Source organism: Gavialis gangeticus, unplaced genomic scaffold, assembly GCF_001723915.1.
Source record: "Gavialis gangeticus isolate Ggan-Ray unplaced genomic scaffold, GavGan_comp1, whole genome shotgun sequence".
In the NCBI taxonomy this organism is placed as follows: domain Eukaryota; kingdom Metazoa; phylum Chordata; order Crocodylia; family Gavialidae; genus Gavialis; species Gavialis gangeticus.
Genome location: NW_017729034.1, coordinates 50189886 through 50203600, shown reverse-complemented (window position 1 = coordinate 50203600; position 13715 = coordinate 50189886). Strand labels below are relative to the sequence as shown.

At 41.8% G+C, this 13715-nt stretch overlaps 1 protein-coding gene across 5 annotated transcripts in view; it reads left to right on the top strand.

Annotated features, from left to right (window-relative positions):
* MTR (5-methyltetrahydrofolate-homocysteine methyltransferase) overlaps nucleotides 1–13715 on the top strand; it is an 88045-nt gene that overhangs the window by 12334 nt on the left and 61996 nt on the right. For all 5 annotated transcript variants that reach the window (XM_019527151.1, XM_019527150.1, XM_019527149.1 and 2 more), the window contains exons 3-8: nucleotides 1647–1736; nucleotides 2737–2806; nucleotides 3749–3841; nucleotides 3941–4047; nucleotides 6401–6460; nucleotides 7914–8008. In XM_019527151.1, the coding sequence (XP_019382696.1) occupies nucleotides 1647–1736; nucleotides 2737–2806; nucleotides 3749–3841; nucleotides 3941–4047; nucleotides 6401–6460; nucleotides 7914–8008 (515 nt within the window). The remainder of the gene's footprint in view (nucleotides 1–1646; nucleotides 1737–2736; nucleotides 2807–3748; nucleotides 3842–3940; nucleotides 4048–6400; nucleotides 6461–7913; nucleotides 8009–13715) is intronic.

Below are 13715 nucleotides of genomic sequence, written 5' to 3'. Positions count from 1 at the left end.
TTTTTGAAAACCCCCCCCCCCCCCCCCCAATCCATCATTGTTACAAATCATACTTGAAGTCATGATGAATGAGAGATTAGTTTGTTAACATTGTGGTCAACTGTGGTAGCAAATGTCCCAATGAAGCCAATGAAATAATCTTTCCTGTTTGTCTGTCTAGTGCATCAATAGCTGGTGTGCGTTAGGTTAGGAGCCAAAGTGCTAAATGCAGCTGTTACCAGTTGCATTTGTCAGCATAGTTTTGTATGCTTAAATCTGAGTGAATAATTGTTCACTTATTTTAGTTGTCCCAAATGTGTAAGATGTATGTTCTAAAAGCATGATGGCATCATCTCTGCACCAGAGCGCTTTCTTGGTAAAGGTTGTTCTGACACAATAAATGAGTGGAGAAATAAGAATTCAAGCAGCTAACGAAAAGACAGGCCATGAAAGGCATTTGTCACCCTGCTTTCATTTGATTTCAGAAGTTAGGTGGCTAAATACCTTCATGGTTTTGGGCCGTAATTGCTAGTTTAGACATAATCCTCAATAAAACACAAATTCTCCTGAAATTCTGTTCCACTGCATTCTACTATGTTTTCACTGCTTGCAGATTTCCCTTCACTACTGAACTTTTTAAACCTCTCTCACCACCTAAAAGCTGCTTTTTTCTTGTTTCCTCTGGCAAGTCCTACTAATATTCTTCTGCCTCTGGCAATTAGCCTTTTCCCACCATGTCACTGCTTGAAAATTCAGACTGAACTTCTAGCTCTGTTGTAACCTGTGGCAAAGTTCCCATTCACTTCAAGGAGACCAGAATTTTAGTTTAATCTGGTAAACATTGCTATGGTACATTTTGTACTAGTTTATAACAGGCTAATAATGTCTATTAAAGCAATATATGATTCAGTAGATTGCTTATGACTATCCATAGTGGGTGTGTAACATCAGTCCCTGGGGTCACAGATGGACAGGGTTAGTAGCTTGCTTTAATTTAATTCTTCTGTATACTACTTTATTACACTTAAAAAAGTTTTTAAAAACAACATGGCCCATGCTGTATCCTCGCAGTGTCGCAGCTCCTTAGTCTGACCATGTAAGTGCATGTGCTCTTCAGTTTTCTGCTTGCAAAGGGCTGAGGGCTTGCATCCAATAATAGTGAATGCCAAGAGGCAGCCTTGCATTGGAAAGCATACCTTGCAAGTGGCTTTCAATTCCGTTTGAATTTTGCACCCATGTTTTATAACTTGTACAACTAACAGTTCTTGATCCTTTTTTTTTTTCTAGATGCCTAAATACATGTGTAACTTTAGGCACTTCAAGGAGACAGTTTGCATGCTTAAATTTAGGCTTATAATTGTCTACATATCTGGATCAGGGACTTAATTACATAACCTTAATATGAAGTATAATTCTGATATTAAAGCACTGCACAGATGTAGCAGTCCTCACTGTGCAACACATGCTCAAAACAGTAGGAGTATTGTTTGAGTTGGGACTGCAGGATTGGCATGCCATGAATGAAAAGGGAATTTTACTTGGTAGCTTTCAACTAAATTTAGACAAATGATAGAAGGAAATAGTGTTTGGGAATCCAGTCTCCTTATCTTGGGTCCTTAAGACACTGTTGTTTTTATTTATTTATTTATTTGCTTGTTTGTTTGCAGGAGTATTTGCTGTCAGGTGCTGATATCATTGAAACGAATACTTTCAGCAGCACCAGAGTTGCACAGGCTGACTATGGACTGGAGGATTTGGTAAAAATGTTATACTACTTGTGTGCCAAGACGTTAATCAAAATTTTCTTTTTGTCCCAGCAGCTAAGGTTACCCTAGTCCCAAACTCCATCAGATTCATGTTGACTGCTAAGTGCACGCTGTGTACAGATGTACAGAACCTGGGTGTACAGATAAGGTTCTTGGGGTCTCTGCTACTCGGGAGAGAAATAGCGCAAATTATCTGTAGCCTACTTCCATTGGTGCAAAGAAGGTTGTGTGACAGCTGCGCTGTGACGGCTGTCGATAGAGGCACAGGCAATAACCATTTGTCATAGAGTTTGTTTGAACATATACAGAAGGGTCTTGTTCTGCAAACAGGAACATTCTGCTTCAGTGTTTCCAATTTCATTAGGTGCCACAGTGGAAATGTGTGGTGTCCCTGAATATTGCCTTTGTATGTTACAAGTAGGACAGAACATTATTACTGCAGTACATGGGATTCTTTTGAGCTCAAGTTTATCATGATTTTCCTTGAGGTTGCTTCATTTTTAAACTTATTTTAGCAGCTCAATAACACTTGGAAATATGTATTAAAATTAGTTGATTTCCCCCCACCCCCTTTTTAAATAAGCTAACATTTATCCTCTTTGGACCTCCCATCATTCCAGCTGATCTTCAGCTCTTTCCAGTCTTAGTGGGAGCGAAAAATGTTTAGTTTACAGAAGGAGCCCTCAGTCACTTCCCCATAAACTAGTTTTAACCAGAGATGCATGGTGGAGTGGGATTCATCTCATATAATTGCATCCCTGCAGTGCCCTTTAGAGCTTCATATAACAAAGCACTTTTCTGATGCTTAAAGTTTTCTGTAGCGCTTACATTTATTTGTCTTGCCTAGAGTATGCTTAGAATACACTACATGATTGTTTAGGGGAGGGATATTGTGGTAAGCTGCTTTGCTAATTTTCTTTGAAGAACAGCCATAATATATGGGATTGACCTTTTCTGTTTAGCGCAAAGTAACTGGCTGTCACTGTTTCAGGTTTATCGGTTAAACAGAATCTCAGCGCAGGTGGCCAGAAAAGCGGCTGATGATGTAACTGCTCTTACAGGTAAACAGCATGGGCTTTTTTCTTCTTAATTCAAATGCTTCTTTTCCATATGTTTGTCTCATTACAAGCCCTGGAACACTTGTTACCATGGGTGATGTGCTTGACTGCATCTGGGAGCAGTGATGCTCCAGGTTGTTCTCTGAGAAGCCAAAAGCAGCAGTGTGGTTTTTTTCTTTTCATTGCATGCTATCTGGATTTGTAAGATGCTACTCTAGTTCCTGTAGTAAAGGGCTGAATCAGCAAGGTGCTAATTATCACCCTCTAACACCAAACTGTCCCCTGCTTATTAGCCAGTCATTGGATTGTCTAGATAATGGTTTCCTAATTTAATCTGTAATTTTTACAGTTTCTCTCTGTCTTGCAGACAGGTATGAATAAAGTAAGTGTCACTTGGCTCTAGAATTTCTCTGTATTGGTCTGTGCTGTGCATGTAAAAGTAATTAACTGAGACTTAAAAGAAGGCACTGATGTGATGGCTCACTGTTGTGTGGTGTGTCAATACCTGAGTAGCAGCATAGGAATGCAGCCAGGCACCCAGAGCACAGGAGCAGCAGTTACTTGTGGTGCGGCCACGATTGCTATTGCAACTGCTATTGTGTGGCTGCAGGAGCAGCTGCTTTTTATGGCCCACCTACCCCACGATGGCACAAAGGTGCCGCTGGCACCCCACTTGCTATGGTACTGTGTATTAGTATGTAACGCTGCCTGTCTTACTCGGTAAAATCAAATCTGCCTACCTGTGTGGTGCTAACTATCTTCTTTCCAGTGCTAAATAAGAACCACTTTTACCTCAGAAGCAGGGGACCTATACTTTTGGAACAGGAGGCTCTGAAGTCAATCCACTATTTTGCATTGATGTTGTTTGTTACAGTGATATGATTATCTGACCAGAAATTAATCTCTTTCTTTCTTCCTTCTCCCCACACCTTCTCTTCTTTTTAGGGTGTAAGAGATATGTGGCTGGAGCTATGGGTCCTACAAACAGGACACTGTCATTGTCCCCCTCAGTGGAGAGACCAGACTATAGGAACATTAGTAAGTACTGTAACTTAGTTTTGTAACTTTCATAATAGCCCCATACAGAAGGCTCCTCCAGCTAAAGCTATTTCAAATAATGCTCATTTCATTTTACAGCTTTTGATGAGCTGGTTGAAGCTTACCAAGAACAAGCCAAAGGACTTTTGGATGGAGGAGTTGATATCTTGTTAGTGGAAACTATATTTGATACAGCCAATGCAAAGGTGAGATTTTGGAGAATACTTCTTGGGTAATTTCACAGTTTTGGGAAATGCATAGATAAAATCTAAGCAGAAGGAAGGACATTTCAGCAGAAGGAAGGACAGCAGTGGCCAGAAGGAGCTTAGCAGACATTAGTTATTAAACACACACAAAAAAACTTTTATTCTTCTGTTTGTATTATTGTCCTTGTAATATTTAATGACAGTTTGTAGATCATAACACATCATCTCAAAGAGGTTCTTCTCCATGTCTTTTATTTGCCAGTGCGGATTTTAAAACAACCAAAGCTTTCTAGATTGGGGCTGTCTATTCTTCTGGTCTGTAGGCTGGATTAGTGTCATGGAGCCAGTCCACAGGCTAGTGCATGGAACTGTATCATCTGGCCTTCAGGGCTTTCTGTGGGGCCACACATTTGTTGACAGCAGTATTTGCCTCCTAGAACCATGGCAGCTGCCACTCCTCTTGCAACGCAAAATCTGGCTCTGCAGGCAGCCCTAGGGAACAGGTGATGCAACTCCATGCTCTGAATCTAGCCAACAGGGCCTGAAATTTGGCAGTGGGAGGACAGTATTAATAGCTGTGGCTTGATGAGCTGTAGCAATTACTCCTGCTATGGCTTGTTCCACAGCAGGGAGCTGGATCTGGTCTTCAGGCTGTTCCTTTGGCACCTTGTGGAAAGCTTGTGGAAAAAGTGAAAGGGTGGTAAACTTCACTTGAAGACATTCCCCCTGCATTTTAATGTGGAATTTTGTTTAAATTTGAAAAATATAAAAGAAAAATTGATCAGCTTTCATTTGTACTAGACTGTGAGTGTAGATTCTCCAAGGTATAAATTCTATTCTTAGATACCCATCTGGCAAAAAAAGAAAGAAAATAGCAGTGGTAAGTTTGGGTAGATGGTTGCTTGTGTACCTGAGGGCAGATTGTAGGATACAAGATTCCACTCGGAATCCTGGAGGCATCAGACTGTGGAATTTGGAGAATACAAGCATTAGGATGAGAATAACTTCATAGCAGCAGCTCAGAGAATTTCCTAAAGAGCTAGGTGGTCTCATGGATGCCAGCTCTCTTCCTTATTCCAGCTGCTAAATTGCAGGGATCCGGGTTTTCTGCTCACTGTGGAAAAATGTAGATTTTTCTCCTTTAAAAGAGAAAAATGTGGGAAACAGTGGGTTTACCCATGCAGGCTGGAGGAGTTCCAGCCTGCTTTGGGTTGGGGGAACAGGACTTAGGGGGTGTCATGCATGCACACACATGCACATGGCCAGCAATATGGGGGCAGGGGAGCAGGGATAGCCAACAGCTGAACCTGTGGCATGGTGAGCAAAGAGGGCAGGGGGAGCTCTGATTTTTTTCCATGATTTTAAAAAAAAAACAAACAAAAAAACCCAAAATCAAATGCTAAAATATATATAGGTATTTAGAATTTCTTTTCTTATGATTGAGGCACTGATAGGCTTCCAAATTGCTTTAAAATTGTAAATGTATCAATAAAACATTCAACTGATACCTATATATATGTATAGTTATATATAGTTGCGTTTCACTTCAGTTGCAGAATAACAGATTTTGGGGGTTTTAATCAGAGAATTTGGTGTTTTTAAAGAGAATACCAGGATCCCTGAAGAACACAGCTCCAGATACCTTAATTGCTGCTTACGGTGGGCAAAATTCACCCTGTTCAGTTCTCATTTTGCCCAGAACATTTGCATAGGAACAGGGCAGAGTTTCAACCCATTCACCTAACATTTGTTTGGGCATCAGGCAGTCTTGCTGTTTCCTCACAAACATGTGATCAGCCAGCGTGGAAGCATGGCAAGAACCACATCCTCTTCCTGTAGTCTGAAAGGGAGTACCTGTTGCCTTTAGTCTTCCTCCCTTGGGCCATCAGTTTTCCTTAAATTCCTTCGGGTGAGCTGCTGCCACCTCTCCTTCTCAAATGCATTGTTTGCTATTAAAACTATCATGTTCTTAATAGATTCACATGCCTTGAGAATCATACCTACCACAGTGCTAAACTCTCTGAGCCCACTCAACCGGAGGTGTACAATTAGTACACGTAATACAACAGTGTTAAATGTTTGGCTCCCCTGTGTTCAGGATGTGAGTAGTGAATAATACAGCATGCAGGTCTTAGTAAGTACGTTGTGCTTTTTGAATCTGAAACAGCCTTAGACCTCCTAGTTACTCTGACATATTTCCCCCCATCTACCTGAGGTGCTGGCCTTCATGAAAGAAATTCCAGAATAATGGAGTGCAGCTTTTTACAGTAGGTTGTAGAAAAGCTATTGAGGGAAAAGAAAAAGAAGCAACAAAGAGGTTCTGTTAACTTTTTGTGATATTGTTATTTCACAGGCAGCTCTCTTTGCTGTCCGGAAACTGTTTGAAGAAGAATATAAACCCAAGCCAATATTTGTAAGCACAAGACATTTTACTTTAATTACTGAGGATTTATAACTGGTATGGGATGGAATATAGTGTTGTTTTTATTTAATGGAAAAACATGCAGTATAACACATGCAGCAAAGGCAGCTTGTCTTTTTACAACTGACTGTTTTGAGCTGCCAAACTTATCTTAATATCCTTAGGAAATGTGAAGCATTTGTCGTACAGACTGTGTTGATCCTTACAATGTGAAGCTTAATGGGCTCAATCTATTTGGTTCATTGAAGAGAAGCCTGGAATGTGGCTGTCATTTGTGTGTAGGCGCTAGCGTGGAAAAGGGATCTGATGGAGTGGTGGTGATGATGTTCTTAGACTTATTACGAGGACAAACAAGCTGCAAGTTAGACATTCAGTTAGACATGTTCTACCTTCAGTCTGCCTGCATTGTACCTTCAACCTGCTATTTCTTGGAAGTTAGGTTAATTTAAACACAGGAATAGCATACCAGTAACAATGATAAACTTCTTCTCCATTTGGAGTCATTAAGATACAATTAGATATCCTCCTAAAAGACTGCCCTTTAATCCAGCATCTGGGAGAAATTCTGTGGCCTTTGTATACAAGAGCTCAGACTGGATAATCATAGGGCATTTTTACACATGCAAGTGCTGCAGCTTTGAGAAGTGCCCAGTGCTACATTGCTTACAATTGTATAAGTGTCAACATGCATGTCAGTGCACAGAAAATGGTGGTGGTCTGCTTTTGAACTAAAACACATAGAAAGTGTGTTACTTCAAAAGTGGACCACCACCATTTTCTCCATGCTGATGCGCATTTTGCTGCTTATACAACTGCAAGCAATACAGAACTATGCGCATCTGCTTACGTGCAGAACAGACTCGATTAATTGAGTCTGCTCCAACTCAGGTGCATCTGGGCGTGAAAATGTATGCGTATAAATGCCTTAGTGCTCTGTGTTAGATTTCAAGTACGCTCTGACTAAGTATTATTTTTCTTTACACAACTCTTCGTGAGTCTGTAGACTGCACAGATGGCAGGCAGGGAGAGAGCCAGATTCCAGAGCCAAGGAGTATATAGTCCAAGCCCCCTTATTTTTATGGCTTAAATGAGGTTCTGTTTGGTCCTAAGGATCTATTCATGCAAAGTGCTTTGCAAACCTGGGGCTTACAATAATACTTAAGGCAGAGGGTGTGGGAGACTTATTGTTAGGATGCTTGGCTGATAACCACAGCCAAGTGTTGTTGCGTTTGTTGAGCTGTTTGGTCATAGCTTTATCTCCATTAGAGGATGCATAGGGGGAAGTGTTGGGGGCTGTGACGGAGAGAAGCTTAGCTTGCCTCTGGTTTTGAGTAGAGTGCTATTCAATTTTTTTTGTTTGCTTTTGAGTGCACCGTTTTTTTGACATGCTTTAATTTTTAATTCTGTTTCTTCCCCTCTCCCTTCCTCTTCTCTTGGTATTTAGGTTTCTGGAACCATTATAGATAAGAGTGGACGCACACTCTCTGGCCAGACAGGAGAGGCATTTGTCATTAGCATATCCCACTGTGAGCCACTTTGGTAAGTCAATACTTTCTGGAGTCCATAAGGTTATATAGAAATGGTATGTTTTTTTTTTTTTTTGTTTTTTTTTTTAAGTCTATTTCTACAGTAGGTTGAGAACAATATTACCTGCAGCCATTGTTAATTCTGAACATTGTTAGCATGTTTTAGCTTGGTTTCCCTACCTAGCAGAGACAGGAATTACTTTTCCTGTCTGTAGTAGTGCATTCTGTTACCATATATAGTTTCAACTAACTTGATTTTCATCATGATTAATTTGATTGGTAGAGACAAGGCCAGACTGCATTTTTTTTTTTTTTTTTTTTTTTTTTTTTTAAACAATTTTCATGAAATTATGCTTGGATCTGAAACGCAGACTTTCAGATTCATGGAGACTTAAGACCTGGAGTAAATGGGGACTAAATGGTTTTGGCTGAAAAAAAGAATAGTAGAGTATTATGATTTGGAAAACGTAATTGGGTGACTGGTTTTGTGGGTGGGGCAGAGCAGGGGATGTGAAATACTTTGACCTCAGTAAAGGCCTGTGTGGTCTCTCACAATGTTCTCCTAGGTAAGCTAAGACAATCCAGTCTAGATCATGGCTGTCTAGCTGGTGGCTTGCAGGCTGCTTGCAGCCATCGAGCACTTAAGCTGCAGCCCATGGGCCCTGGTGGCTGCCTCTCCCACTATCACATGGTGGGGGAGGGCCCAGGGGGCCAGGTACTGCCTGTGCAGCAGGAGGTGAGGGGGAGCCGTATGCCACTGGCAGAACCTGCAATACACGCTGTGGGGAAGGTGCCATATACTGCTGTTACAGACTGTGCAGTTGTGAGGATCCTGGAGGGCAGTTGCATGTGGCACCCGACCACCCTGAAGTTGGACAGCTCTGGTTTAGATGAAAGTACTGTAAGGTAGGTGCATAGCTGGTTGGATTATCTTTCTTAGAGAGTAAATGGTGTGATTTCTAAGTGAGGAGAGGGATTAAGTGGGGTTTGTGCAGGGGTCTGTTGTAGGTCTGGTACTCCTTAATACCGAAGAACCTGAATACTTCGGGGGTTTAGGGTTCCTGATCCCCCTGCAAAAATGAGGCTATGAAGTAACAGGGGGATACAGAGCCACAGCAAATGCGTGTCAAGGCCCCTTAAGTGCTCTAGGTGTCTGCTGCTGCTTTTATTTCAAAGGGCACCACTTCTCCAATCATCCATGTGGGGCTGTTGATGAGCTCAGGCTGAATGGAAAAGCAGCACCCTTTGAAGTAAAAGCTGCAGAAAGCAGTGGAGTAGGTCCTCCTTAATTTGGCACCTTTTGCCTAGTAAGCAGGGTAAGCCAAGTAACCATCCAGATACAGTAAAACCACAAGTATTTGTATCTTTTTAATGACTTGGAAGATGGAATTGAGTACACATTTAGTACATTTGCAGATGATGCTATGCTGGGTGCAGTAGCAGATGCTTTGGAGAACAGAATTAGGATTCAAAACTACTTCATGTTGCTTCAAAATACTTGGAAAAGTGGCCTGAATAAATTGTGTGAAATTCAGGAAAAGACAAGTTCAAAGCTCTGCACTTAGGACAGCACAGTCATGTAATACATATTGGGGGACATCTGGCTAGGATGTAGTACTAGAAGAAAAGGACCTGAGGCTTATGTTGGAGCTCAAGCTGAACGAGTGGTTGGTGTGTTTTATTGTTGAACCCCCGCCCACAAAAAAGCCAATGGTAGGGGTACGTTGACAGGAATATCGTGCAAGTCACAGGACATGATTCTTTCATGCTATTCAGCACTGATGGCACTTCATCTGCCCAGTTTGGGTGACCACCTTTCAAGAAAGGAGTGGACAAAATGGAAAATGTCTAGTAGAGTGGCAAAAAATTAATTAGAGGCATAGGAAAGATGCTAAGGAAAAATTGAAAGAATTGGGATTATTTAATTTAGAGAACATTGAGGGGGAGAGTTTGTTAACAGTCTTGAAACACTTGAAGCGTTGTTGTAAAGAGGTTGATTTATGATCTGTCCCCTAGGTACACAGAGTACATGGAGAGATGGTGGAATCACCATGATTGGAAGTTTTCAAGAGCAGGTTAGACATACATTTATGTAGGATGGCTCAAACAGGGAAGTTCCTTCCTTGAACAGGCAGCTGAATTAGATGGCTTTTTGTAGTTGTTTAAGCCAGAGGCATAGCATGAAAAAATGCACCATGAGCAGTCTTCTCTCATCCTCCCCCATCTCCTCTCGTACCTTCTGACTTGTAGATGTAGGAACAGGAGCCAGCAGCTGATGCAAGATGTTCAGGGACTTATTCTTTAAAAAGGCAGTGGAATTTGCTGCTACTGGCAAGAGGGGGAACTTCTTTCTTTTTTGCTTCCGAAGCACATGTCCAGAAAACAAAAACGTGCTGGTTTGTTTGTTGGTTTTTTTTTTTTTTGTGGCAGCAAAAAACGGGATCAATTCATTCCCCAGCATCAGTGAATTCCACTGCTGTTCTGCAGAACTACAGTTCCCTGAATGTCCTGAACTCTTAGACATTGCCTGTGCCAACTGCTTCTTGAAGCCCAAAAGTGCAGACAGAGCAAGGTAGACAGTAACCCTAGGGTGAGGCAACCTTTCTTTGTCCTGGTTCCTTTCTCCTTAGGTTGTATCTAGGGCATGTGCCTGGCTGCCCACCCCATGTTACGTCATTTGGTTTTAGCCCTATTTTTTGTGATTTTGGTTTCAGTTCAAAGGGGTACTGAAAAGTACTTTGAGAGGTGACCCTTACAGCTGATAATTGAATAGACACACATTCTTAACCTGTTCAGGTATAGATGTTGGAGGGTTTTTAATGAAAAATTATGTTGAAAACAAACATTGGCAAATTTGATGGCAGTATAATATGTAAAACCCTGAATGAATCTTGCTTTCTCCTCTTTGTTTTTTTTATCTCCCTTCCCCCCACTTTTTCCAGTATCTTTTTCTACTGATTTCTCTGCCAAGATTCTCATTATACAAAGATTTACACCAAAGGAAAGCAGTTACTATTACCTGTCTGTTTTTCCTACTGTTTTAAATAAGTAGTTAGCTATTAGACACATACACAGCATACGTTATGGGAAGATAGCTTTGTTTTTCAGCAAAATCCCTTTTAAAACTAGCAAGTTACCCTTGCAGTGAGGCAGAAGCATGAGATTTCACTTGCATAGAACTCGGCTTGTCTGACTGCCCTTGAGACTATACTTTCCCAGGCCAGACTGTACTGCAGAAGTAACATACGGAGCCTATTGAAACAGTGTTAGTTGACTTGTGTACATAGCATCCCAACCTAGAGAGCCATACTTTCTATAGATTGTAGTCCTAGATTAGTCTGCACAGGACATTCATTTATCTATAAAGAGGATAGAGGGGGCAGTGAAGCAGAAATTCAGAATGTATTAAACAGTATTCCATTTAAAAAAAAACCTGTCGTGTGTGTGCAGCTTTCTGTGTCTGATCTCATTGCCAAGGCTACTTCACTCTGCTGTCACAATTCTTGGTTTAATCTTTAAATAAGTCTGAGTTCGGCCCTTATCTAGGGATCTTACAAACCTTCCCGCTGTGGACTGTCAACTTGATTGCAACCAGCTGAGGAACTTCTCACTAACAGTTCTTAGCTTTGAATTTCTAGGATGGGTGGGACTATGTACTCCTTGTGCATGAGATTAGCCTTTCCCCTGCATTTATTTGAGCCCTGCTGCTGTTGTCATCAGGATCTTCAGGGGCCAACTTTTTTGGCAGGCATGTCACAAACTAGTTGTATACCCTCCTTAAGTGCCACTCTGATCCTGTTCACTTGCTGCTCTGCTTTCTACTGCCTGCCCTTGCTCTTTGGCCAATCTGCTGCTCTGTTTTCTGCTCCGTCTTTTACTGTGCTGCCTATCTCCCCCCTGGTCTGCTGTGTGCCACATGCAGAAGCTGCCCGTGCCACTTATGTGGCGCAGGTTGGCCACTCTTGACTTATTTTGTGATTAGCACCTAGAACCCTTGCTGAGTTAGAGGACAGGGGCAGGAGGAAGGGGATTTAAGTTCCGTTATGCTTTCTGCTTTACACACTACTTTGTGCCAAAGAGCTCTTATAGTCTTGGCATGTGATGGATGACAATTGCTACACCAAGTACTTTGGCTTAGAGAATTGGGGCACAAAGTTTAGGGTACGGTCATGCTTATTACCCACCTAATGCAAGGCTGCTTGTTTTAAGAGTGTACAGTAAAAAGCTCTTTTTTTTTTTCCCCTCAAATGTTAGTTTTTGTTTGCTGTGATGGTACTGAATTTATTTGAAGGTGACATTGACCAGGAAACACAGCATTCAGCTTTTGAATTGAGCTTCCAGTTTTTGATGAGCATATTTGCAAAACCTAAATTGTGCCAGCCTTGCAGGTCTGTTCATCACCTTGTCTTGTGACAGTATATCCCTCAAGTAATCTGAATAAATGGTTTTAGGTATCCAGTATATGGTGAGCCCAGTGAGCGTCGAAACATTCTTATTCACTGATTATACCACTTGGATATAGCATATCTTGCTGCCACTGCGGGTCAGGGGTCGACAGATGAGTCTGTTGAGAGAGACAGAGACAAATGGAGCTGAGATGAGGCAGAGAGAAATACAGCCATTTAAAGCAAAAAGAGAAAATTTAAAAAAAGGTATAAAATGGAAGTTTATAAATCAAACATGCAATATGACATATTATATTGCATTTATCTACATTTCATATAAATGGTCATATCACCTGTTTTGTTGCAATAATCTTGAATGATGAGTTTACACTTATGAAAATAAATGCGATATCTTTGTCTCTGTGCAGTACATACTTGAGGTGAATGGTAAGTGTGTGTCAGGTGTAATTGTAAATGTTTTATATAAGCATAGTCCTTTGTAAACATGAAATTGAGGCTAAAATGCCTGTTTTAAAAGTTCTACGTCAACTACTTTGGAAATGCTGTAAAGTTACAGACTCTATCTTAAGACCATCACCCTCATGCTAGGTACAGATGTTTGGGGAGGTTAGATTGCATTAAAAAAGGCCACCCAATCTAACTTAGTTTATCCAGGTGCAGATCATACACTTGCATTAACCTAACTAGGGAGCTAAATGCAAACTCCGTGTAAGTTCAGGCAGTTTAGATGGGTCTCAAAATGGGTAACCTGACCTCCAAGTCGGTCTAATTTAGAATGGGTCAGGTGAGATGGATCTAACAGAACTTCTATATAGTTCCCAGCACAGCCCTGGGGGTGGGAAAGCCCAGTTGCTGGACCCAGCCCTGGGGCTGTACTCCTCTTTTTCTTTTTAACCCACCCCATGGTGCTGGGCTACTTTTAGGCCCCTTGCCTCTCCCCCAGACAGCCCCCCACCTCTCCTGTAGATGAGTCAGGCCCTGAGCCCTCCCAAACCCCATCCTGTAGGCCACTCCCACTGCCAGTTTTACCAGTGTTTTTGCTAGTGCTGGGAGCAGATTTGAAGTAAATTGGGGTGGGAAGGGTAGGTTTGCAGGGGGAAGTGGGAGTGTTCATCTGGAGGTGGGCAGTGGCAGAGGGCTAAAAATAGCCCCTGGGCCACAGGAGCCCCATTCCTTCAAGCTGTCCTGCAGACCCCACTAGCCTCCTGATCCTGCCAAACCTTCTTGGACCCTGCTAGCCCCTCCCCTGATCCTACCAAACTTTCCTGATTCCCACCAACCTCCCTCCCTCATGGACCTTGCTTGCTGCCCCCC